The 24958-nt window shown below is 36.7% G+C and overlaps 2 protein-coding genes across 3 annotated transcripts in view; one reads left to right on the top strand and one right to left on the bottom strand.

Moving 5' to 3' along the window:
• Positions 1-2072: 2072 nt before the first annotated feature.
• On the bottom strand, positions 2073-15832 carry LOC118278732 (pyrimidodiazepine synthase-like). The gene is made up of 6 exons (XM_035598060.2): positions 15666-15832; positions 8091-8261; positions 7441-7607; positions 6490-6592; positions 4737-4870; positions 2073-3505 (listed from the first exon to the last, which is right to left on the bottom strand). Exons 1-6 carry the CDS (start codon positions 15691-15693, stop codon positions 3386-3388), a joined length of 723 nt encoding a protein of 240 aa, XP_035453953.1. The 5' UTR covers positions 15694-15832; the 3' UTR covers positions 2073-3385.
• A 1543-nt stretch (positions 15833-17375) lies between these two features.
• LOC118278735 (zinc finger protein 248-like) overlaps positions 17376-24958 on the top strand; it is a 37984-nt gene continuing 30401 nt past the window's right edge. Inside the window, exons 1-3 of one of the 2 annotated variants that reach the window (XM_035598066.2) lie at positions 17376-17614; positions 18832-18925; positions 20770-22384. In XM_035598066.2, the coding sequence (XP_035453959.2) occupies positions 17602-17614; positions 18832-18925; positions 20770-21265 (603 nt within the window). In that variant the 5' untranslated portion in view covers positions 17376-17601 and the 3' untranslated portion in view covers positions 21266-22384. Of the gene's footprint in view, positions 17615-18831; positions 18926-20769; positions 22385-24958 lie in introns of those variants that run through there. The other variant, XM_035598067.2, reaches the window with a different exon arrangement.

Genomic DNA, 24958 nt, shown 5'->3' on the forward strand with positions numbered 1-24958 from the left:
TGGGCTATCCAACAAAAAAATAATTATTCAAACTGGAGTAGTAGTTTCGGAGATTAGAGCGTTCAAACAAAGAAACAAACAAATTCTTCAGCTTTATAATATTAGTATAGATGTTATACGCGTTCACAGGCTCGCATCGTACGCATCGCACGCAACAGATTTTAGTTTGTCTTGTATAGGAACTCATACAACTGCGTCCACTGATCCGCATCGTACGGACCGCATCATCGGCAATGCCTACATGCGATGCGTACCGATGACGTCATATGGACTGCGTACATTACGTGCGATGCGGGCCTGCGGACGCTTACTTTAATAGAGTATAGATACCAGAGTCTGTGCTGTAATCAATAAAAAAAATATCTATACTATTATACTATTTTTAATAATATAAAGCTGAAGAGTTTGTTTGTTTGTTTGAACGCGCTAATCTCCGGAACTACTGGTCCGATTTGAATAATTCTTTTTGTGTTGAATAGTGCATTTATCGAGGAAGGCTATAGGCTATAAAACATCACGCTATGACCTATAGCAGCCAAGCAGATCGGGTGAAACCGCGCGGTAGTAGCTAGTGAATGATAAAATTAAATGAATGTTTTTAAAATAAGTAAGTACGTTTATTTTGCTTAACCACAATAAAACTTAAGACTAGATATTTATTTATTATATAAAAATAATATATTATTGTAATGTTGTAATAACGACAGAACACAATATAAATTTCATTTTAAATGCGAAAAAAATGCCAAACATTGTTTTAAGTTTCATATTATATTATATTTTTAAACTAGACGACAATAATTTTTGAGATTTCGAACGATAAATAAAAAAAAAATTACACATACTATACATAAAAATACCTAAATCTTTAATAATTATTATGAAATCGATCGCTAAGTCAGAAACAATTGACTGACATCGAATGGTTTAATTGAATATCCATTAAAAAAGAAAAAAAAACATAAAAAAATTCTACCTACCTACCATTTTCTATAAAAATTCTGTTGTCGAAAACAAAATACATTGTTTTTTATTTCTATAAGCACCTGAAATATGGATTAGAAAACAAACTTAATAAGCCTTATAATAACTATCGTGAGACATACTAAATTAACTAAAAATCACGGTTTACTCACGAACATTAATGGATAAAAGCTCTACTAGTTTCGAGTCACAGAGGGACTCTTCATCATGAGCAGCGTGCGCAGACGCGGCGACGTCGCGCAGCCTACTCTGTAGGCTAACTCGAAACTAGTAGAGCCTTTCTCCATTAATTTACGTGAGTAAACCGTGATTTTTAGTTATAAGAATTTAAGTTGCTTAGCAAGTCACACTAGGGGCATAATCTTGTATTACAATTGTGTCAGAATAGTCGATCACTGAGCAGTGCAAGAGGGACGGAGCTATGTAGGTTGTATAGTTCCTTCCCTCTTGCACTGCTCAATGATCGACCATTGTGACACAATTGTAATAGCAGACTAAGGCCCCAGGCGCCCAGTTGTGGGTTGTCGCGCAATACTGTCCATGAATATGAGCCCCTGGCGTGGCTTGAAACTAATTGAGTTACCTCGTCAAATAGTTACGTGAATAAAACGTATATACAAAAACAGTAAGTACTCTATGTACTTCTCTATTTTATTTTTTAGTTTTTATTAACAACAATTGATTAACTGCCGCACTCAGAGACATTTAATGATTACTTAAACTATTCCTTAGTAATGATTTTGTTCCGAAAACAATTGACTAGTTTCCTACTAGTCAAATTCAATACTTTTTTCGAAACGTCAAAAACGATATTTTCTGTGAACTTTGTATGAAATACTCTATTATGACGTCATAAGTTTTTGACGTCAAATAGCAGACTTATTTCTAGAAATATAGCTAGAAAAAATCGAAAATTAAGTAGTTCATCAAATTTATCAATGAGAGTGTGATTATTTTTAAATATTTTATTGTATTGAAAAGTTGTAATAATTTATTTTTGACCCAGTCATCATCCCTTTTGCTAAGGACTGGGTTAAGTAACCATTAAATGACTCTGAGTACGGCGGTTATATGTAGTATTATTGTTGTATAGGCACTTTTTTCATATTGATAGATTTTTTTGCACAATAAAAAACTTTACCGTCAAGTAAATAAAAGCTAGTTTTGTATAACAGGATAGTAAATGACTGACTAATGTGAAGTTAGCCACAGACGTATATCTATCTCTGTCTCTCATTACTGTTCTGCATACTTGCATCTCTTTCACTCGGTGTCATGCATGCAACTTCAGAATTTTGTGATGTTTAGATTTTGTAGACCACGACTAGGCTTATTTATGTAAAAATACCTACTTTTTTATTTATATTTATATATTATATAACATAAATAATGAAATTAAACCCATTATTTTTTCACTAAATTGGTAAACTCAGTATTTACCTAATTTGGTAGATGACAAAATTTTATTTGAATGTCCATCTTGTAGATTATTTATTTTAAAACATTAGATACTTATTTTTTATATTCTTACGGAAACAAATACTTTTGAAGATATATCGATTTGAAATATCGCGGGACGTCACTACTAGGTGCGTTTTATACGTAGAAATGCCGTATTTGATCCCACTAATAAACTTTGATTCGTTTTGTCTAAGTATCGTTATCTTATATGACAAAATAAAAAAAATACGTGTCTAATATTTTTTCATTACCTAACTGACGGACTAAATAGATTTTTAATTTTCATACCCCGTCATCATCCGTATTACAGGGTATCAATATCCATTTTTGAAACTAAATAACTTTGTGACCTACCTATGTGACCAAATGTCAAAAATAAAACATAACCTATTTTATAATTCTCCCGCCAATAGACTATTGCCCAAATACTCAAACGCTACTCAATTTTAAGACGCTCTCAAATGTAGTTCAGTCTCTACAAATTCTTTATAAAATGACAGAGATAGCACGATATTTTTTTTATGAAACGAGCAGACGTATCACCTAATGGTAAGCAATCGCTGCCGCCCATGGACACTTGAAACACGTTGGAGGCGTTACAAGAGGCGTTACAAGTGCGTTGCCGGCTTTTTGGGGATTAGGAATTTAAGGGTTGTTGGGGAATCTGGGATTGAGAAGATTGGGAAGGGTGGGAATTGGGCCTCCGGTAACCTCACTCACACAACGAAACACAACGCAAGCGTTGTTTCACGTCGGTATTCTGTGAGGCCGTGGTATCACTCCGGTCGAGCCGGCTCATTCGTGCCGAAGCATGGCTCTCCCACGCTTAATTTAATATTTAAGTTTATATAAATATTTAAGTACAACTTAAAATTGAGTAGCGTTCCAGTATTCAAGCATATGATACATAGATGATATGAAACGGTTAGATACGCACAGATTATAAATAGTATCCCATGGAATGCGTCCGGGCATTCTTGTAATAATCGAAATACTCTTGAGGTGAGTTCGCATGTTTTTTCACCACATCGTCTAGCTGCATTTGGTCGCTCCAATCGGCCTGAAAATATAAAAAGAGCTATTAGATTCTTGCTATGTTTCAGTTTTGCAAACTGACACATGCGTACTGCCATCTGAACAGGTCCGCTTAAACTGTTGTGGTTCTTTCCTCAAAATACAGAATATAAATATAAATATACTACAGAATCAACTTGCACGGTTCTCCGACATCTTTAATTAATTTTGTCTGGACTTTAAAAGAGACTATGACCTCTGAGTTTGTTTCGGGATTTCTTCTCAGAGTAGTCGGATAGGAAATGCCGGCCTCATCTAGTTATTTAAGAGATTGACGTGTAAAAGAGTTACATTGTAACCTATTTGTAAAAATAAATATCATTTATCATTTATTTATAATAGGTTTTTGTTGGTGCTTTTTATGGTATAAGCTGGTAAACGAGTAGACGGATCACTTGATGGTAAGCAATCGCCGCCGCCCATGGACACACAAGTGCGTAGCCGGCCTTTTGGGGGTTAGGAATTTGAGTATTGTTAAGGTATCGGGGATGGGGAAGATTGGGAAGGAGGGAATTGGGCCTACGGTAACCTCACGTCGGTATCAAACTGATAAAAGTTAAGTTAGTTAAATGTGGGAGAGCCATGCTTCGGTATTGCTGGACCGGCTCAACCGGAGTGATACCACGGCCGAGCAGAAAACCGACATAAAACAAGGCATTGTGTTTCGTTGTCCGACTGAGGTTACCGGAGGCCCAATTACCCCCATCCTCAATCTTCCCAATCCCCAATTTCCCAACAACCCTTATATTCCTAACCCCAAAAAGACCGGCAACGCACTTGTAACGCCTCTGGTGTTTCGAGTATCCATGGGCGGCGGCGATTGCTTACCATCAGGTGATTCGTCTGCCTATTTACCGGCTTATACCATAAAAAAATATCGTCTCCGGTCACCGGTGACCGACGTTAGCGGAGGATTTGCATTTTTAGGGAACAGAGAGTAAAGTTCCCTAAGAAAAGGAGGATCCTCCGACCAGGCGAGGTATTCAGCCTGGCGGGCTTTCTGCCCAACTGTTGTTCGTTGGGATTTTCTATCCGTGTTAATTCGCATGTAAACTTCATATGTGCGATGCAGAATATTTATGACGTCATCCTTTGATTTGCTCGTCGATAGTCTATGTGCGACTTCTGTCATCTGTCACTTGTCAGAGTGTCGCCACACCTTCAAGAGTTTTCTATTGGCAGTCAAATACTTAATTAGAATAAGCAGTTACACTTACAAAATTAGGGAATAATCCTCTCTTCTCATCGAATTTCCTCTCGTTCACGCATCTGAGGAGGTACAGCCTCTCTACCCACGGCCAGATCATGTAATCCAGCATCCCTGGACGGTGGCCTCCGAAGTAATTGGTGCCTGCGAAGAAAACCACATTATTTTGACAAAATCTCAATGTCCGTAATTAAATACTAGCTACTTCCGCGCGGTTTCACCCGCCCTGCTTGGCTCCTATTGGTTATAGCGTGATGTTTTATAGCCTATAGCCTTCCTCGATAAATGCACTATTCAACACAAAAAGAATTATTCAAATCGGACCAGCAGTTCTGGAGATTAGCGCGTTCAAACAAACAAACAAACAATCAAACAAATATTAGTATAGAAGTATAGATTGAACGTTAGCTCTTGGTAATTGCCGGAGCTGCGGACAACGTAAAAGGTTACCGGGGCTCCAGCTCAAATCAGGAGTAGGAAAGGGGTGGTTTTTAGTCAGTAAGAGTCTGACACTCCCTCTCGCCTCGCTCAAGGTAGGAGAAGTCAGTGGATGATTTTCGCCACTCAGAAAAAAAAAATTCTTTGGTAATCTAGCCCGGAACGCACAGTGGTATCTAACACGATTTTTTCTTGTCTCGTGGGTGCATTTACAAGCATACGAGTTCACATACACATGACACCCAGACCTGAAACCACAATATGTGGACCACACAAAGTGCTCCGTGCGGGAATCGAACCCGCTACACGTTGCACGGCAGCCAGTTACCCAGCTACCGCGCCAACCGTGCAGTCTAAATCCTATTGTGTCTTGTACATCAGCAGAAAAGAGGTTATAGTACTACAGTTTAGGTTCTACTTAGATTAATTATTCCAGTTGTTAAGAGTGCTGAGAAGTAAAAAATCTAATAGATCTAACGCTTGAGTCTTGACTATGAAATAAGAGTTAACGACTAATTGTCAAATACTCAAACGTCACTCAATTTTAAGACGCGCTCAAGAATCGTTCTGTCCCTACAAATTCTTTGTAAATGACAGAGATAGCACGATATTTAAGTACAACTTAAAATTGAGTAGCATTTCAGTATTCGGGCCTAAGTTTAGCCGTTGCTAAAGTCGAGAATGCACGGGTAGGAATTCTAACGCTTATCATGAACTTGCTCTATTTGGAATGTCACGCCTTTTATCCGCGCAGAGGTACACATTACGGCACGTAATGCCACTGTACAATGTACACTTTTCACCATTTGTATTTTAATTTCTAAGTAATAGGGGGTGAGCCTATTGCCATATATCGGGTACTAGCTACTTCCGCGCAGTTTTACCCGCTCTGCTTTGCTCCTATTGGTCATAGCGTGATGTTTTGTAGCCTATAGCCTTCCTCGATAAATGCACTACCCAACACAAAAAGAATTATTCAAATCGGACCAGTAGTTTCGGAGATTAGCGCGTTCAAACAAACAAACAATCAAACAAACTCTTCAGCTTTATAATATTAGTATAGATATAAGTATAGATAATTCCAGACTCTGTGCTATTACTGAGGAATTTTCGAAAACCCGGAAAAAGCCCCGTAAGTATAATACATTGCCCGACACGGGAATCGAAACCCGAGAGTAATTGCCTTCTTTTCTTTTCTTCCTTATTCTATTTTCCCACTGTTCTGAGTGCTTGTAATAGGATGGACGTAGAAACAAGTTCAATAGTTCCTTGGTCTTAGTAGGTATACGTAGATGAAAGTTAAGTATAAGAAACAAATAGTTTACCTCTTAAAGTCAATTCCTTTTCAAAAATATCTAGTGTTTGAATAATCTGTTCACTTCCGAATGCAAAGTTTGTGTCGAAACATTCTAAACTGCCTTTGATTAGCTGAAAAATAAAATAGAACATGTTTCATAAGTGTTTTATTTCCGATGCAACAAAACTTCATTACTACCTAGTTACTAGTCTTCCTATAACGCGGGCGCGGACGCCTCGCTGCTAACAGCTGATCATGCGAAAGCACACGCGCGCGAAATTTTGTTGTTTTGTTATTGTGATAAAAATAAAACTAATGAGTATACAAAAAAGTTTCTTTGGGAAAGTTGTTTGTAATCATGAGTACAATCAAGTGTTTAAATATCGTTCACTAATTACCAGTCACCCTATATAAGAAGTAAATAAAATACCTGATGGTAAGCGATCATGGATACCTGCAACACCATGGGAGTTACCCATGCGTTACCGACTTTATTAATGTGGGATTTTCAAGCTAAATCTATTGCAAAAATAAAAAGATGAAGATGAAGAGCCATGCTTCGGCATTGCAGGGCCGGCTCGACCGGAGTGATACCACGGCCTCACCGAAAACCGACGTGAAACAATGCTCACGTAGTGTTTCGTTGTGTGAGTGAGGTTACCGGAGGCCCAATTTTCCAATGCCCGATTCCCCAACAACCCTTAAATTCCTAACCCCCAAAAGGCCGGCAACGCACTTGTAACGCCTCTGGTGTTTCAAGTGTCCATTGGCGGCGGCGATTGCTTACCATCAGGTGATGCATCTGCTCGATTACCAGCGTGTTCCATAAAATAAAATTTAGATTTCAGCCATGATCGTCCCACTGCAGGGCAAAGGCCTCCCTATCTTCCTTCCACTCCTCTCTGTTTAAAGATTTTTGCGGCCAATCCTTGTAAAATAAAATAAAAAGCAAAAATATATAACGTTGTTTGTATCTCACCTCATTAAATCTCTCAATGAGTAGTCTATCTTGAGCCTTGACATACGGGTCCCTAGAATGCAATTGGTTTCTCGTGTATTTCTCATCCAAGTAATCGCAAATCACCACGCTCTCAAATAGATATTTATCACCATACTCCGTTGGGATCTCCAACACTGGTATTTTTACTGAAACATAGAAAAAAAGAGGTATTATTGTAAAGTTGACTGCCTGTTTTAATTATCAAAGGAGTAAAGTACGGCTTAATTATTATGTTATCGGCTTACTCACTTAGAGGCTCATATGAATATGAGCAGCATTCTGCGACACACGATGCGGCGATTGTCGCGCTGAAACTGGACGAGCTATGAGCCTCTAGCATGGCTTGAAACTAGTCGAGTTCCTCGTCAAACAGTTACGTGAGTAAGCCGACAACATAATAATTAATTAAGTATGTCACACGAAAGTCATAATAAAAAAGTACGGCTTAATTGTTATTGAAAAGCAGCTAGATTTTTTTGGCTAATCTTTTATCTATATATATAAAAATCAATTGCTGTTCGTTGGTCTCGCTAAAACTTCAGGGATTAAATGCGTGACGATAAATAAAAAAAGTTATCAGCAATATTGCTTGAGCGCAACTACAACTCGAAATAGACTTTAATACTCACATCTAGGGTTCTTATTCCGGAACCATTCAGGTAACCTAAGGGGGTCTAGTTTGTAGACCTCATATTTAGCTTTCTTCGCCTCCAAAATGAGTAGCACCCTGTGACCATAGGGGTTCATATCCACGTGGTATAGCCGCATCTTGTCTGTTAGCGCCGGTGGGGGCAGCGGGCCTGGAAATAAAATAAGAGGGGGGATTTATAAGTGGAATATTGTATAATATTGTATTTGTTTTCATTAGGATCTTAGAATAGAATAGAATAGAAATTTTATTTGCTCAAACATATGTATGCATACAGAATTAAAAAATAATTGACTGCACGGTTAGTGCGGTGGCTGGACAACTGCACCCCCGCACAGATTGTTGTTTCGGGTCTGGGTGTCATGTGCATGTGAACTTGTATGTTTGTAAACACACCCACGATACAGGAGAAAATCCTAGTGTGGGGCAACGTTTCAAAAAAAAAATTAAAAAAATTTACATGCATGCGCGATCTTAAATAATGGTAGCTCACGACATGTCTGCCATTTGTCATGACGTGCAAATATATTTGGTTTATTATTATGTAATTATTATCAATGATTACATTATTTCTAAATTAAATCTCACAATTTCTTATTAACAAATAGTTATGATTTTAAAAGTTTTATATTAAGTACTTCATAGTCAAATAAATAACACAATTAGTTATTAAATTCAATTAAAAATGTCCAAATTAAAAATCATATAATTATAGAACGCTTTGCGCGAACTAATATAATCGGACTGCCAAGCAAGAGTCGAGAGCAGTTTCGACATTCATAACGACAAAAATCGATCGTTAAGTCGTGATTTTTTTAAATAGATTTCTACCTTATTTCTTTGTAATAGACTTGAAAATTTACAAGGCTTTCAGTCTGCATTAATGATAGGATCGTTTTTAACTTAACACGAAAATTAGATAAAAAGAAAATTATCTCAATAAAAAAATCTAAATTAATTATTATGTTATCGGCTAATTCACAACTCGACTAGTTTCAAACCATGCTAGGGGATCATATTCATGAGCAGCATTCCACGGCACACGACGCGACGATCGCGCTGCTACTCTTGAGTGAAACTAGTCGAGTTCCTCGTCAAACAGTTACGTGAGTAAGCCGGTAACATAATAATTAATTTAGTATGTCACACGAAGGTTATAATAAAATTGAAAAACAGTGTTAATAGATATCTCTAGATCTAGAATAGTAGACTGTATTCACTATCTCTTCCTACATATATAGTTACTGATAATATTTGCATTTCCACACATTACTGGGTACTGGGTAGGTTAGGTACTTTCAGTAGATAAGCATCCAAAAATAAAATGATAAAGGTATATAAATTAATCCCCTGAAATGAATGTATGCGCGTAACTAGGAAATGGGTGTACCGAATTTGTTAATGAAGGGTTTTTTCGGTTTTCATTACTAGGACTAGTTTTTTTTTTAACATTGCCCCACATTAGAATTTTCTCCTGTGTCGTGGGTGTGCTTACAAACATACAAGTTCACATACACATGACACTCAGACCCGAAACAACAATTTGTGGATCACACAAAGAGTTAGGGTAGGTTCCGATGACAAGCGCTCAGCGCGCGTTGAACACGCGCTGAATTTTTGTATAGTGTTCACATGGTGCGCGCTTGTCAGGCGTTAAACGCGCGTTGTTGCGGCCAGTTTGAGTTCTACATTTGTCGAAGATGGACGTAGAAACAGTTTTATTGGTGATTTTATACAGACGGCAGAAACGACACAACAGAAGACGGAGATATTGGGTTCACCCAATTTTGTCAACCAGGCTGACTGCAAATCAGTACATTATTTTATATCCTAAGTTAAAGCAATTTGAGCCCAAATTCTTTAACTACTTCAGAATGTCCATCAAGTTTCCATTTCGGACGATTTTCGGACGAACTTGACGAACCCTAAAATACATCTATCGAAAGCGCGCGCTCAACTGAACGGAAACATAGAAAACCAATGATCTCAAAGCGGCGTTGACGCGCGCTGACAACAGTCGAGCGCTAGCGCAGCGTTGAACGCGCGCGTTACTAAAACGCGCGTTAGCATGTGTACGGCCTGAATAAAATGTGTGTAGTTGTTAACACGCGTTATCAAAACGCGCGTTGAGCGCTTGTCATCTGAACCTACCCTTACACCGTGCGGCAATCGAACCCGCTACCCGTAGCGCGGCAGCCAGTTGCCCAGCCACCGCACTAACCGTCAAATAATTGTTTAGTTAGGGATCTTGGCAAGGTTGGGCAAGGAAATACCCGTAGGTACGGCGTATCGCGTTCCGCGTGCGCCTCAAAGGGCCATCAGACCACCACAGATGGGGCCCAGAGGAGCTGATGCTTGAACTGGAGCTGCGGACTACCTAGCGGTTTTACCGGGGCTTGGAAAGCAGGAGTTGGAACGGGGTGGATTTTAGTCAGTAAGAGTCTGCCACTCCCTCTTGCCTCGCTCAAGGCTTGAGAAGTCATTAGATGATTTTATAAAGAGGCTACTTTTTCGTACGGCAACGCGAGCGACAGCTAGCAGAAGCGAGTATTTTTTTTATGAAACACGCCGTTAAACGAGCAGACGTATCACCTGACGGTAAGCAATCGCCGCCGCCCATGGACACTTGAAACACCAGAGGCGTTACAAGTGCGTTGCCGGCTTTTTGGTAATTAAGAATTTAAGGGTTGTTGTTCGGGAATCGGGGATTAGTAAAATTGGGAAGGGGGAATTGGGCCTCCGGTAACCTTACTCACACAACACAAGCGTTATTTCACGTCGGTTTTCTGTAAAGCCGTGGTATCACTCCGGTCGAGCCGGCCCATTCATGCCGAAGCGTGGCTCTCCCACACTTGTATATCATAAAATTAAATGTCGAGACTACCATTCTGTATGAACAACTCGAAATGAAAGTGAATTAAAGATCCTTCGGCGTGTGTTATCGATGCAACAAAGTAGTGACCTCGCGAGGAAATAGGTTAATAGCTATTCAGCCAATGTTGCGTGTGGGTGTTACCTGGCTGTTTGTTTACGATGCAATAAGTGTAGGCTAGACGGGCGATGATAGACAGGTATGGGCACAGAAAGGTGTATTTTTTTTAAGAAAGCAAAAAGGGTTTTTTAAAAGAGGTTTAATAATAATTTCTAACACATCCGCGGGTATCTGAACAGCTAATTAAAGGGTCCTACATTTGACAGAGACTAGCAGCAATGTTTGCACTCTAAACATAAAACTTTTCTTCGGCCACCGTAAGTTTTTTTTTTTTAATGGGACAAGCCCGCCACAGCCTCCCATACCGCTGCAACTCCTGTAAGTCAGGATCTACAGTAGATACAACCAAGAAAACACCGGAACATTGAAGTCCGGCGCGTCGCAGGGACATGAATGACTGTCTTGGATCCCGCAACGAAATAAATCAGAAGATATTATTAGAGGAGAAGAAAAAAAAACGATAGTTTCCACTTCCCTCGTTGAATTTAATGCAGGAGACAGAATTTAAGCCTTAAGGCACAAAAGAGACTGCACAACTGGGAGAAGCCCAGTCGCCAAGCACCACGGACGCTTGCGTATTTATTATTAAAAGTCAGATAAACAGACGGCGGGGCTTGCACAATCATAAGTTATTATACTCCAGACACACTGCTGCCAAAGTTACGAAACAAAACACTCGATAGTATCTTGTTTGTTTAATCGATCCCAGTACTGTGTAGCTTGGCGTAACCCAGTCTCGCGTGTTGAAGCAAAGCAATGGTATAAATCTTATTTATTTAATACTAGCGACCCGCCCCAGCTTCGCATGGGTGCAATGGTGATATATTATGCATGTAACTATTATACATATCGACGGTTAAAAGGAAATAGGGTATAAGCGACATTTTGGTCAAAAATGAGTTTATTATTCTACCGTACGTAAAATTTTCCGCTCTTTCGAATGCGCTTACTCTCATGGCTCTACGATGACATTTTTGGCGTTTATACCCTAGCAAAAAAAAAAAACATTTTCCTAGTATTCTTTCGATGACCGACGAGTTTAAACGGCTCTCCTGAACATTTCATTTTTTGTCGCTTATACCCTATTTCCTTTTAACCGTCGATCTTGAATCACTCTATCTATTAAAAAAACCGCATCAAAATCCGTTGCGTAGTTTTAAAGATTTAAGCGTACAAAGGGACATAGGGACAGCGACTTTGTTTTATACTATGTAGTGATAACGTAATTTTGTAAGAGTGGGATAATTGTATGTTTTCAAACGGCTACGGAACTATCTTTGTTAGACTAGAGCATTTAGGATTTGAGACAGAAAATATTTTTCAATGCTTATATAGCGTAGGGATATTGTCATACTTAATGAAAATTGACCCGCAAATAAAACCTTTTTTTAAGGGCGCAAAAATCATCCAATGACTTCTCCCGCTTCGGGCAAGGCAGAAGGCAGTGTCAGACTCTTACTGACTAAACTACTGACTACCACCCCGTTCCTACTCCTGTTTTTCGAGCCGGAGCCCCGGTAAACTCGCTAGGTAGTCCGCAGCTCCGGAAAATCAAAAAGAAACCTAGTGTGTCAATAAATAAGGAGTAGGAACGGGGTGGTTTTTAGTCAGTAAGAGTCTGACACTCCCTCTCGCCTCGGCCAAGGCGGGTGTACTCATTGGTTGACTTTCTCCCCTCAAAAAAAAGTGTGACAATAAATAGGCCTATTTTAATGCTTCAGTGGCTCCGGCCTCTTAATGACTGATAAGCGGTTATTTACCTCAATCGGCTAAATGAAAATGTTTACTTAACAAACGCAAATTACCGCAGTACTCAATCATTCAGTGGTTACTTAACCCAGTCCTTAGTAATTGTTTTCAATACAAAATCGTTACTAAGGAATAGTTTAAGTAATCATTAAATGTTTCTGAGTGCGGCAGTTAGGGGTACCTAAAACAAAAATTGGTAGGTATAGACAGATATAAACAAATCACCAGACTAGTGTGTAGATTATGGTAAACACTCTCTTATAAAGGACAGGCCAGACTCTTATCTGATAGAGATGTTTTTCTACCAGAGATGTGCTATGTAGGTATACTACGAAGATGGTATAGTTAAGCCGTGAAACTATGGGATACTAAGCTATGTGGCTGTACGAGAAAGATGCGCAGCTCAGCATTGCACGCATCTTTCCATATAAAAATATAGCTTAGCTGAGTCCATTTCCACCAGTGCTAAGCTATGTGTATCAATGATTATGATTGGTGGAAGCCAAACGCATTCACAGCAACGTAGCATAGCACATCTCTGATGGAAAAGCATCTTTAGAGATTGAATAGAAGGAAAATTAATTATTATTAATTCTTTGCTCGACCTAGAAAGGCCAATCTAGAATCGTGCCTTTGTAAGCCTTTTTCCCATGCAATCTTACTTAAAAATACACGCTGTGAATGACAGCCATAACTACTAAAAAAAGAATGATGTCATAAATTTTCTGTTAAGCCATAATATAAGTACGCCCTATAAAATGACGTAATAGGTACGTTAGTTTCCAACTAGTCAAATTCAATACTTTTATCGAAATGTCAACAACGATACTTTTCTATGAATTTTGTATGAAATACTCTATTATGACGTCATCAGATTTTTACGTCAAATAGCAGACTTATTTCTCTAAAATTTGCTAGAAAAATTAAATAAATAACTATTTTCGTCAAATTAATGAATGAAAGTACGATTACTTTGGGATATTCATCATTCATATCACATTGAAATATCAAAATAATTTATTTTTGACCTAGGATACTACCCAATTCGGTTGTTTCCAACTAGTCAAATTCAATACTTTTAAAAACAAATAACATACCTACCTACTGTTTTCTACTTGTTTCTAAAATTAAGTTTTTATACGTCAAATTAATGAATAAAGGTGCGTTTTTTTGGGATATTTATTATACTTATATTGTATTGTGACGTCAAAATAATTTTATTTGACCTAAGAAACTACCCAATAGCTTAAAATATTAATCACTTTTTATAAATTTTAACAGAACGCATGCTTTCGTTCTCAAATATACAAAATTATAAATGGGAAATGCTGGCCCAGTTGCAGTTTATTAAGTAATCACATAATTAGGTCACTTATTTACGGCAAATACAAGAATAGTGTTTTATTATCCCGTAGAGCTAAACTTTTACTATGACAGATGTTCAGATAGTCAAATTAAATACTTTTTATCGTCAAATATTGTGTCGAAAGGGCTGTAACGTCATTATTTTGAATAAATAAATTATGAAAATACGCTAGTTTCCTACTAGTCAAATTCAATACTTTTTTCGAAACGTCAAAAACTATATTTTCTATGAATTTTGTATGAAATAGTGCGTTATGACGTCATCAGATTTTTACGTCAAATAGCAGACTTATTTCTAGAAAATTAGCTAGAAAAATTGGAAAATTAAATAGATCATCAAATCTATGAATGAAAGTGTGATTATTTTTGAATATTTTATTGTATTGAAAAGTCGAAATAATTTATTTTTGACTGAGGAAACTACCCAATTGTATTGAAGAAAATAAACAAAACTAACATACTTAATTAAATACATCATATTTAATCAGCGGATGTCCGTATTAAGTCGTTATCATTATTAGTCAAGGACGATGCATTAAAAATTAACAGGAAACGTCTCTACTATCAGCAATAACAATAAAAATAACTGCAAACTGCACAAAAACAGCTTAGAATCTTCATTAAATCATTCTGAATAAATTAGCCGACTACAAAGCCACACTGCATAAAATTACGAAACGGAAAATGGTATGAATACCCAAAAATGCGCGGCTGTAATGAATATATGATGTCATTTTTCTATGCTGCACTATTTTTTATGTCAACAGACAGACAGACGAGACGAGGTCATTATAATTAACACGACAGGTACACATCAATGCAATCTTGACACAAATATCAAAATATGGTAGCCCGAAAACAGCTGTTGTTCATTGCACAGCTGTTTTAAAACAACTGCACTTCTTTTTAATAAAGCAAAACCAAATTATGAATTAAATCATGTGATTTGGATACGAAAAATTATCTCTCATTTTTTTAGAATCGATTTTTAGGTAAATAGATTTAAATATTATGATTTAAGAATAAAATTAAAATAATAAAAACAGAATTGGTATCCATCTTATTTTTTTACACTGTATTTTTTTATCCGTTTAGTTATCAAAAGGCTTGTTCAAAAAATATTCAAGGATAATTAAGCAAATCAAAATTATGAATTAAATCATGTGATTTGGATACGAAAAATTATCTCTCATTTTTTTAGAATCGATTTTTAGGTAAATAGATTTAAATATTATGATTTAAGAATAAAATTAAAATAATAAAAACAGAATTGGTATCCATCTTATTTTTTTACACTGTATTTTTTTATCCGTTTAGTTATCAAAAGGCTTGTTCAAATATTCAAGGATTACGTCAACTAAATAACTGTTTACCTAAAACAATCGATCGATACAAATTACAAACACAACACAGTCTTGAAAGATAAAAAAATATACAAATAACACTCACCGACACCGCGTTGTTGATAAAACGACATGTTTTGATTCGTTTTCACAATTATTTTACGGAGAAATTACTGTAATAGGGCCACTGGTAATCCGGCCGGCGCACAGTGAACTAAAACCTGTGTCTGTGTAGAAATAATAACGTCATTCTTAAAATTAAAGTTGCCGGCGGTCGGAGTAGACTGAGGTTACGTTACTAGACGGTGACGTCATGGTTAATAAGGTGATCGATGGAATTTAGAAGGTAAATTCTTGATAGAAAAGAGTTTGAAATTGAAGATTTTGTCGTATGATGCTTGATAACGTTTCTAGGTGTATAATATCAACACATAATCCTTTAAAGTCTGTGATACACGTATGAAACGCAGTATCTCAGAGCGAGACAATTGCTGTCAAACCTAACACCCTAATATTTTGCTGTGCTGGTACCTAACGAAACCATACCGTCATTTATTTCGATCCCATCGAGCCCATCTATCGAGCTACAAGGTAGTTTTTTGGTATAAATATTATTTTCGAAGCGATGAATCATGGAAAATAGGATAGGAGTTTTGCGTAGAATAGAGTTAAATAGTAATAATTATATACCTACAATATTCTGGGTCATTATAACTAATTATACAGAAAACTCGGTGTCAAATAGTTGAACAAATTCAATATTCTTCTCAAACAATATTCAATATAGATGGGATTATTTTTCAAAGCAAAATAGGGCTTCTGTAGTTAGTAAGAGCGTAACCTAAATATGCAAATGTCCCACCAATATGACATCATCGGTGACCCGTTTATCTACAACCCGACCAAAACAAAAAGCCCAAAACATGACATTGCCCATCTGCATTTCTATAGTATTCTCAATTTAGCCGGTTAACTTTTAGAAGGCCAATTCATAGGTGTATGTGTTTCCACTCATACCTACTTTTTATTTAAATAAAAATGTGTTTAAGGTGATTAATGACTGGAACGCTAGTTTTTTCTTTATTTTTGAATATGAGTCATTTTGAGAATACCTCGAGTGTGGTAGAATTTTAATTGATTACGGTAACTTGATTACCTAACTTTAATAATTAAGGAAATAATCCCGAATAAGTTGATGACTCATCCTTGAATAGTTAGTATTTTGGGTGTGATGTTAAGTATAGGTTTAGGTAATTGTTTTATGATTCTCTCTCAAGTGCTTAATGACTCTGTAGTCTTTCGTCAATAAGTTTTATTCATTTATTATTTTGTCTATTTAATTAATAACGCGTTTGGTTAAATTAAATCTTAGGTCATCCCAAAATATATTTTTTTTCATTTCAATGCAATAATAGAACGTTTAATTAAATGTTGCAATATAGAAAACTTGGTGGGATATGGTAATTATTAAGATACAATTTTTAAGAGTTCCTGGCGAAACTACACTCCATTCTTTATTAAAAGTTTACAAAATATTGTATTATAAAACTACAATTAAATATTACGATGTCATGTAACAAAAAATTCCTAGTATAAATCCGGAATATTTCAAAACGTTTCCAACAATTGGTAGTTTTCTTTGTGGTATAAGTGGTAACATAAAAAAATGCTGTCAAATTCGCAATTGTCAATGTCATATTTTTTTCAAACTCGTTCCATTCATTTTTAATTTGAAGCATTTTTCTGTATCATGCTTTCTCTTTCACACTTTACAAACATTGTATCTTTTGTCCTTCTCATAATTAAAACCAATTTTTTGTTTGACATAAATAAAATAAATCGAAGTATATTCATTTCTGAAATATACATATTCCACAGAAAAACCTTTAAAAATAAAGGAAATAGGGCTAAAAATAGCCGAAATAACAAAAATATCAGTATAATTTACAATGTTGTTGTATAAGTACTGAAGAATTTTTTGATTAATCGATGTATTTGTTTGAAATATTCAATAACTGGAGTTCCCTTGTCTCCTGTAAATAATGAATACTTCAGGTACTTTATTGGAGTTTAATCTTCTATTTTTAATCATTCCTCAATGCTTTCATACATTATTCTTCAACATACACATAGTTTTGTTAAAATTCAATTCCATTGTTCACAACACATAAACAATGTTTCCAAACTATAATATCACATAGTTTGACATAATTAGAACACGTAAATCATTACTTAGAAGCATTATTAACTTTAAATGGAGTTTTATTATCTATTTTAACAAAGAATAATCATTTATTCCATTTAAATTATCTGTAGGTTTAATAATTTAACTTGGCTAATATCTGTCATACAAATATACAGTAAATTATATTAATGTAGGAATACATACATACATAACGTCTTGTATTTACATATACAATGTACACCCACTTAGCACCAGTTATGAGTCCCAAGTAATAGGGAGTGAGTTGATTCCTATTTAGGTACCGTACATATATACTTGATGTTTATTAACTACTGCCTGCCTCGTTGGCCGAGTGGTTGCAAGTACAGCCGGGCAAGAGGTCTCGGGTTTGATTCTCGGGTCGGGCAAAGTATTACTGGGATTTTTTCTTTTTTAAAAAAATCTCAGTGGTAGCACAAAGTCTGGAATTGTGTCCTATTATATTATTACATGGGACTTACAACATAAATTGTGAAATGCCTACCTCTTCGGAGATTTAAGGCGTGACATTATATTAGTTATTATTATTTATTTATTAACTAAAAATCCCAGAACTTTTCTGTATTAAAGTATGTGAGTAAACCGTGATTTTTAGTTTATTTGGTATGTCCCATGATATTCATTATAAAAATTAAGATCAACTCATATTATTGTGGGAACTAGCCTGCAAACCGAAAATCAGAATAAAAATTAAAAAGATTTGTGATCTAATAACTATGTATATATAAGCCTTTTGCCATATACTGGACACAATTCTAGACTCCATGATACTACTGAGAATATTCTGATTAATCTATAATAAAATTATAAAACTGAAGATTTTGTTTGTTTGAACATGCTAATCTCCTGAATCGATTTGAATAATTCTTAGGCTATAAAACATCATGCTATGGCCAATAGGAGCCAAGCAGAGCCGCTCGGAAGTGGCTAGTATTTAAAATTAATGGTTACATAGAGAAATTAAATTAGTATTTAAAGAAAGTAATTTAGTATTTATCTACCGCAGGCCAAAGTTATGAGCTAATGTAACTTTACTCTCTGATTACAGTAGTTCCTGAGACTGAGGTGGAGGAGGTTGTGATAAAATGTGAAGTGATTGAGATATCTGATGATGAGACGGACGACGGAGACAAGAAGAAGAAGTAAGATCTTCATAAAATCATAATTCAATTATTATTTTGTTATACCATACACAGAGGTGCATGTACTTATTAAATGTAACACCCTTGTTTTACCAGTAATGCTATGTTAGTTTTGTGGACATAATATAAAATGAACCTAATGCTAAATACATATTATTATACAAGGCACAAATTCTGGGTTGCATACAATTTACAATATAATCACATATAAATACTATTATAAATAGTTGCTACTGGTATGCACTAAATCTACCATTCTACTAGTTATACCTATTTAGGGAACAGAGAGTAAAGTTCCCTAAGAAAAGGAGGATCCTCCGACCAGGCGAGGTGATCAGCCTGGCGGGCTTTCTGCCCAACTGTTGTTCGTTGGGATTTTCTATCCGTGTTAATTCGCATGCAAACTTAATATGTGCGATGCAGGATATTTGTGACGTCATCCATTGATTTGCTCGTCGATAGTCTATGTGCGACTTCTGTCATCTGTCACTTGTCAATGTGTCGCCACATCACTCCCCCCCAAGACCGGAGGTCGATCCTGTTGAGACGGCTGTCGATGCTTGAGATAAGCGGTGCCAGAGCCAGTGTAGAATGTCCCTAGTTCCAGTGAGTCGGAACTGTGCCGCTGAATGCCCAGTGAGTCGGGTGAGCGGTGCAGGGTGATACTCCAGTGAGTCGGAGTAGTGAAGCTCGCAGTGTCCCACGGTGAGTCGGGGAATAGATGCTGCGAGGGTAGGTGCGTAGTGGCTGGCGTCTGCGTTGACGGGAGGAAGACGTCCTCAGACCGTGTGCAGAGTGCTGTGCCTAGACGCTGATGGGGCCGTAGGGAAGAACCAGGCTGCATATCTTCGATGTAGCGTGTGGTGGTCCCTGATGAGGCCGAGGATGCTGGTTGGCTGCGACTTGATTACCGCTCAGCGGAGAAGTGATGGGTGAGGGAGATGGCGATAAGGATGACGGTGCTGATCTGCTCCGTGAAGGTTGCTTTCAATCACGTCGGGGGTCACCACTTTAGGGAACAGCGAGTAAAGTTCCCTAAGAAAAGGAGGATCCTCCGACCAGGCGAGGTGATCAGCCTGGCGGGCTTTCTGCCCAACTGTTGTTCGTTGGGATTTTCTATCCGTGTTAATTCGCATGCAAACTTAATATGTGCGATGCAGGATATTTGTGACGTCATCCATTGATTTGCTCGTCGATAGTCTATGTGCGACTTCTGTCATCTGTCACTTGTCAATGTGTCGCCACACCTACTATGTGTCTCATATTGGAAGTTATAGTGGGAAATTTTCGGAAACTCAAAATTATTTCCAACTAACTTCTGCCAGCGGCTTCGCCCGCCATCCCGTGGAATAAAAAGTAGCCTATGTGTTATTTCAGACCATAATCTACCCCTGTTTCAAATATCATTCCGACCCACGAACTTTCGCATTTATAATATTCGTAAAATTATAGTTTACCCAACTTTGGAATAGTACAATTAACGAGTAACTACAATATATACCTACGCACTTCTCACTATTTATGTTATAAGTCCCATGTAATAAGGGGTGAGCCTATTGCCATATATTGGGCACAATTCCAGTCTCCGTGCTACTACTGAAAATTTTTCGAAAATCCAAAGAAAGCTTTGCTACTTTGCCGGACTCGGGAATTGGACCCGAAACCCCTTATCCAGCAGTTGCACTTGCGTCCACTCGACCAACGAGCCAATCATTCAACAACAACTAACTATTTATCGGCCTCATCTAGTTATTTAAGAGATTGACGTTTAAAAGAGTTACATTGTAACCTATTTGCAAAAATAAATATCATTTATCATTAACACACCATCTATTTCTTTTCAGGCGACAAAGAAAGCGCTCAGTACCAAAAGAAAGATCGAAATGCGAGCATTGCCCAAAGACATTTGCCACTCGGTACGAATTAAAAAAGCACGTCCGAACCCACACAGGTGAACGCCCATATATGTGCCCCATTTGTGGAAAGACATACACACAACTAGGACATCTAAGTATACACCAATTATCCCATGAAGGTATAAAAAACTTTAATTGTAACGACTGTGGCGCTTCGTTCTATAGAAAAGCGGATTTAGACCGCCATGAGAAGATTCATTTAGGTATTAAACCGCATGTTTGTGAGATATGTTCAAAAAGCTTTACTCAAAAGAATAATTTGGTTATGCATGTTAAAATGCATATAGGGGATCGCGCCCATCTGTGTACGGTTTGTAATAAGCGTTTTATGACCCGAAGTAAATTGGTTTTACATTCGAAAAGACATGAGAAGACTAAAAAGATAAGGAGTGATATGGATTTAATTGAGAATGAAATTGATTGAGGGGGAGAGTGGTAATTTAATATATGTTTAGGTATAATTATGCGAAATTCATTATAGTTGTTATGTTTTTTTGCTTATTCACGTAACTGTTTGATGAAGAACTCGATGAGTTTTTACCCGACTGCGCCAGAAAGAGGGTTATGTTTTCTCGAGAGTATGTACCTATTACGTATGTATAATTGTTTGGCACGCTCTGCAGCCTAAACGGCTTGATGGATTTTGGCTTGAGAGGTGTCGTTGGATTCGTGTTTACTGTGAGAGTGACCTAGTGTCACTGGCATTATAACAGCCGCGCTGGATGTCCGTAACATTCCTAGACAATCTACAACATTACAGCTCTTCTGTGATTAGTCAAACAGTTACGTGAGTAAGCTGAATAACGTAATAATTTAAATATAATAGAGTAAAAACTACTTAAAAAACGTTTTCTTGAGAGGAAAACTAGGTATATGTAAGTACATTGTTAGTGTAGTAATATGGATGATGACTATCTAACGAAAAATCTATTTAGTCCGTCAGTTAGGTAATGAAAAAATATTAGACACGTATCTTTTTATTTTGTCATAAGATAACAATACTTAGATTAAACGAATCAATTTCTACGTATAAAACGTACCTAGATTGTATTTGTTTCTTTATTGTTGTTTTTATATTTTTTTTAAAACCCTTGCCACTCTTTAGCATTTTCTCCTGTGTCGTGGGTGCGTTTACAAACATACAAGTTCACATACACATGACACACAGACCAGAAAGAGTTGCTCCGTGCGGGAATCGAACCCGCTACACATTGCATGGCAGCCAGTTGCCCAGCCACCGGGCCAACCGTGCAGTCGACCGAGTCGAAATAAAAAATACGTGTCTAATATTTTAAATCTACAAGACGGACATTGAAATAATAATAAGTCATCCACCCTATTATTTATGTATGTGGTTTAAAGTACATAGTATTTGTACTATAATTTTATTACTAAGAAAATAAATATCTTTTGTTATAAAGTAAACCAAGTTGTTGGTAATGAGGTTGTTTTAGATATGTATTATAATTAATATTAGGTAAATATTAATTATAAATAAATATGTAAGGTGTTCTAAAAGTATCTGCCACGGCTTTAATGGGAGGTAGTGTTGTGTTTGAAGATTACAATAGTGAAAAAATTTCGTACCCCGGACTAGTTAATTCAATTTGAGAACATAAAGAAGTTAAATAAACATTGACTCTACTCTGCATAAAGTGGTTCACAAATACGCACGATGCGGCGAAAACAATTGCCATCAATTATTTTCATTGATGAAGCGACAGAGACAGTGAAAGAGATCTTTTATAACAAGCAAATACGTAGATTTTGTTGTATGAAAGAGAAATTATTCATAATCAATCATATATACAGTATGTTAACTAACAGAGGGCGTTCTTTTAAACTCGTTAATCTATATCATTAATAGACGAAAATAAAAATATCAGCAAAGAAAAGAAAAATAAGCAACAAATTGCAACGTTGCCTTCCTTCAACTACGCGTGCACAGAGTGTTTCTTTTACGTATCGATTTAAAATTTTTGGTGAATATTTTAATATTTAAAAATAAAATTGTTTTGTTTTTTAATGGTAATATATTTTTTAGCATGTATGGATGCTATACTATTGCGGGTTAACAGGAACGCCCTCTGTTAGTTAACATATTGTATATACTATTGTAATATTCAAACACAACACTACCTCCCATTAAAGCCGTGGCAGATACTTTTAGAACACCTTATATAGTTATATGATAAGTGTGTACATTACAATACTGTTTCATTTAATGAAAAGTACATGAACACTATTATTTATTATTGTATACTAGCTTAAAACCGCGACTTTGCCCACGGTTTAAAGGTATTTGCTTTCCATAGTGCCAACCTATACTTCCATGATTTGTTAATAAACGAAGCTTAAAAGAATTTTAGGGAACAGAGAGTAAAGTTCCCTAAGAAAAGCAGTATCCTCCGACCAGGCGAGGTGATCATGCCTGGCGGGCTTTCTGCCCAACTGTTGTTCGTTGGGATTTTCTATCCGTGTTAATTCGCATGTAAACTTTATATGCTTCCCTTTGATAATTGGGCCTCCGGTAACCTCACTCACACAACGAAACACAACGCAAGCGTTTTTTCACGTCGGTTTTCTATGAGGCCGTGGTATCACTCCGGTCGAGCTGGCCCATTCGTGCCGAAGCATGGCTCTCCGACACTTAAATATCGACCGAAGTGATACCATAAGTAAGTGAAGTTACCGGAGGCCCAATTATTCCTTCCCAGTCTTCCCAATCCCCGATTCCCCAACAACCCTTAAATTCCTAACACCAAAAGGCTGGCAACGCACTTGTAACGCCTCTGGTGTTTCAAGTGTCCATTGGCGGCGGCGATTGCTTATCATCAGGTGATCCGTCTGCTCGTTTACCGGCTTATACCATAAAAAATCTGTTTATAAATTTTGCCTAATTTAGTTCCTTTATTTAGCCATTGATTGGCGCCAATGTGATCTTATTATTTTTAGTTTAAAAATATGTTTAAGTGATATATTCGAATTATGTTCCTTACCGCCATACTCAGTCATTTAATGGTTACTTAACCTAGTATTTAGCAATTGGGTAGTATCCTCGGTCAAAAATAAATTATTACAACTTTTCAATACAATAAAATATTCAAAAATAATCACACTCTCATTCATAGATTTGATGAACTACTTAATTTTCGATTTTTTCTAGCAAAATTTCTAGAAATAAGTCTGCTATTTGACGTAAAAATCTGATGACGTCATAATAGAGTATTTCATACAAAGTTCATAGAAAATATCGTTTTAGACGTTAAAAGTATTGAATTTGACTAGTAGGAAACTACCGTATTGTTTTTGGAACAAAATCGTTATTAAAGGTAAAGTCCACAGGCCCGCATCGCACGCATCGTATGACGTCATCAGTACGCATCGCATGTAGACATTGCTGATGATGCGGTCCGTACGATGCGGATCAGTGGACGCAGTTGTATGAGTTTCTATACAAGACAAACTAAAATCCGTTGCGTGCGATGCGGGCCTGTGGATGCTTACCTTAAGGAATAGTTTAAGTAATCATTAAATGTCTTTGAGTGCGGCGGTTAGGTTTTTAGTTTAAATGTTAATATTAATTATTATGTTATCGGCTTACTCACGTAACTGTTACAAGCCATGCTAGAGGCTCATATTCATGAGCAGCATTCCGCGACACACGACGCGGCTATTGTCGCGCTGCTTGAAACTAGTCGAGTTCCTCGTCAAACAGTTACGTGAGTAAGCCGATACCATAATAATTAATTTAGTATGTCTCACGAAAGTTATAATAAAATTAAATGTAAATAGTTTAAAATTTTATTTTTGTATAATTTTAAATGAAGGAATTGAATGGTTTCTAGTTTATTTTGATGTAAAGTACGTTATCGAGTTTTTGCAGAATTAATAAAATGTGAAAACATTCCTGTATTTGTGGTTTTATTTTAATAGAACAGACTCTAATGTCAGTCATCATAATTTATAACTTTTTCTCAATATATTTAGATTTTATAAATACATACTAGGTTCTGGCAGGGGCTTCGTCCGCGTCGCCGTGATTGTATGTAATGTTTGTTTGTTTGTTTGGATGTTTGTCCGTCAATCACGCTGAAACTACCGAACGGATTTTGGT

The sequence above is a fragment of the Spodoptera frugiperda genome, chromosome 24 (genome assembly GCF_023101765.2).
Source record: "Spodoptera frugiperda isolate SF20-4 chromosome 24, AGI-APGP_CSIRO_Sfru_2.0, whole genome shotgun sequence".
In the NCBI taxonomy this organism is placed as follows: Eukaryota; Metazoa; Arthropoda; class Insecta; order Lepidoptera; family Noctuidae; genus Spodoptera; species Spodoptera frugiperda.

Coding starts and splice junctions, on each gene's coding strand:
- LOC118278732 (XM_035598060.2), bottom strand. CDS start 15,693: ATGTCGTTTTATCAACAACGCGGTGTCG. Junction 8,262..15,665: donor TTATCAACAACGCGGTGTCG/GTGAGTGTTATT, acceptor TTTTATTTCCAG/GCCCGCTGCCCCCACCGGCG. Junction 4,871..6,489: donor AAAGGAATTGACTTTAAGAG/GTAAACTATTTG, acceptor TTTTCTTCGCAG/GCACCAATTACTTCGGAGGC.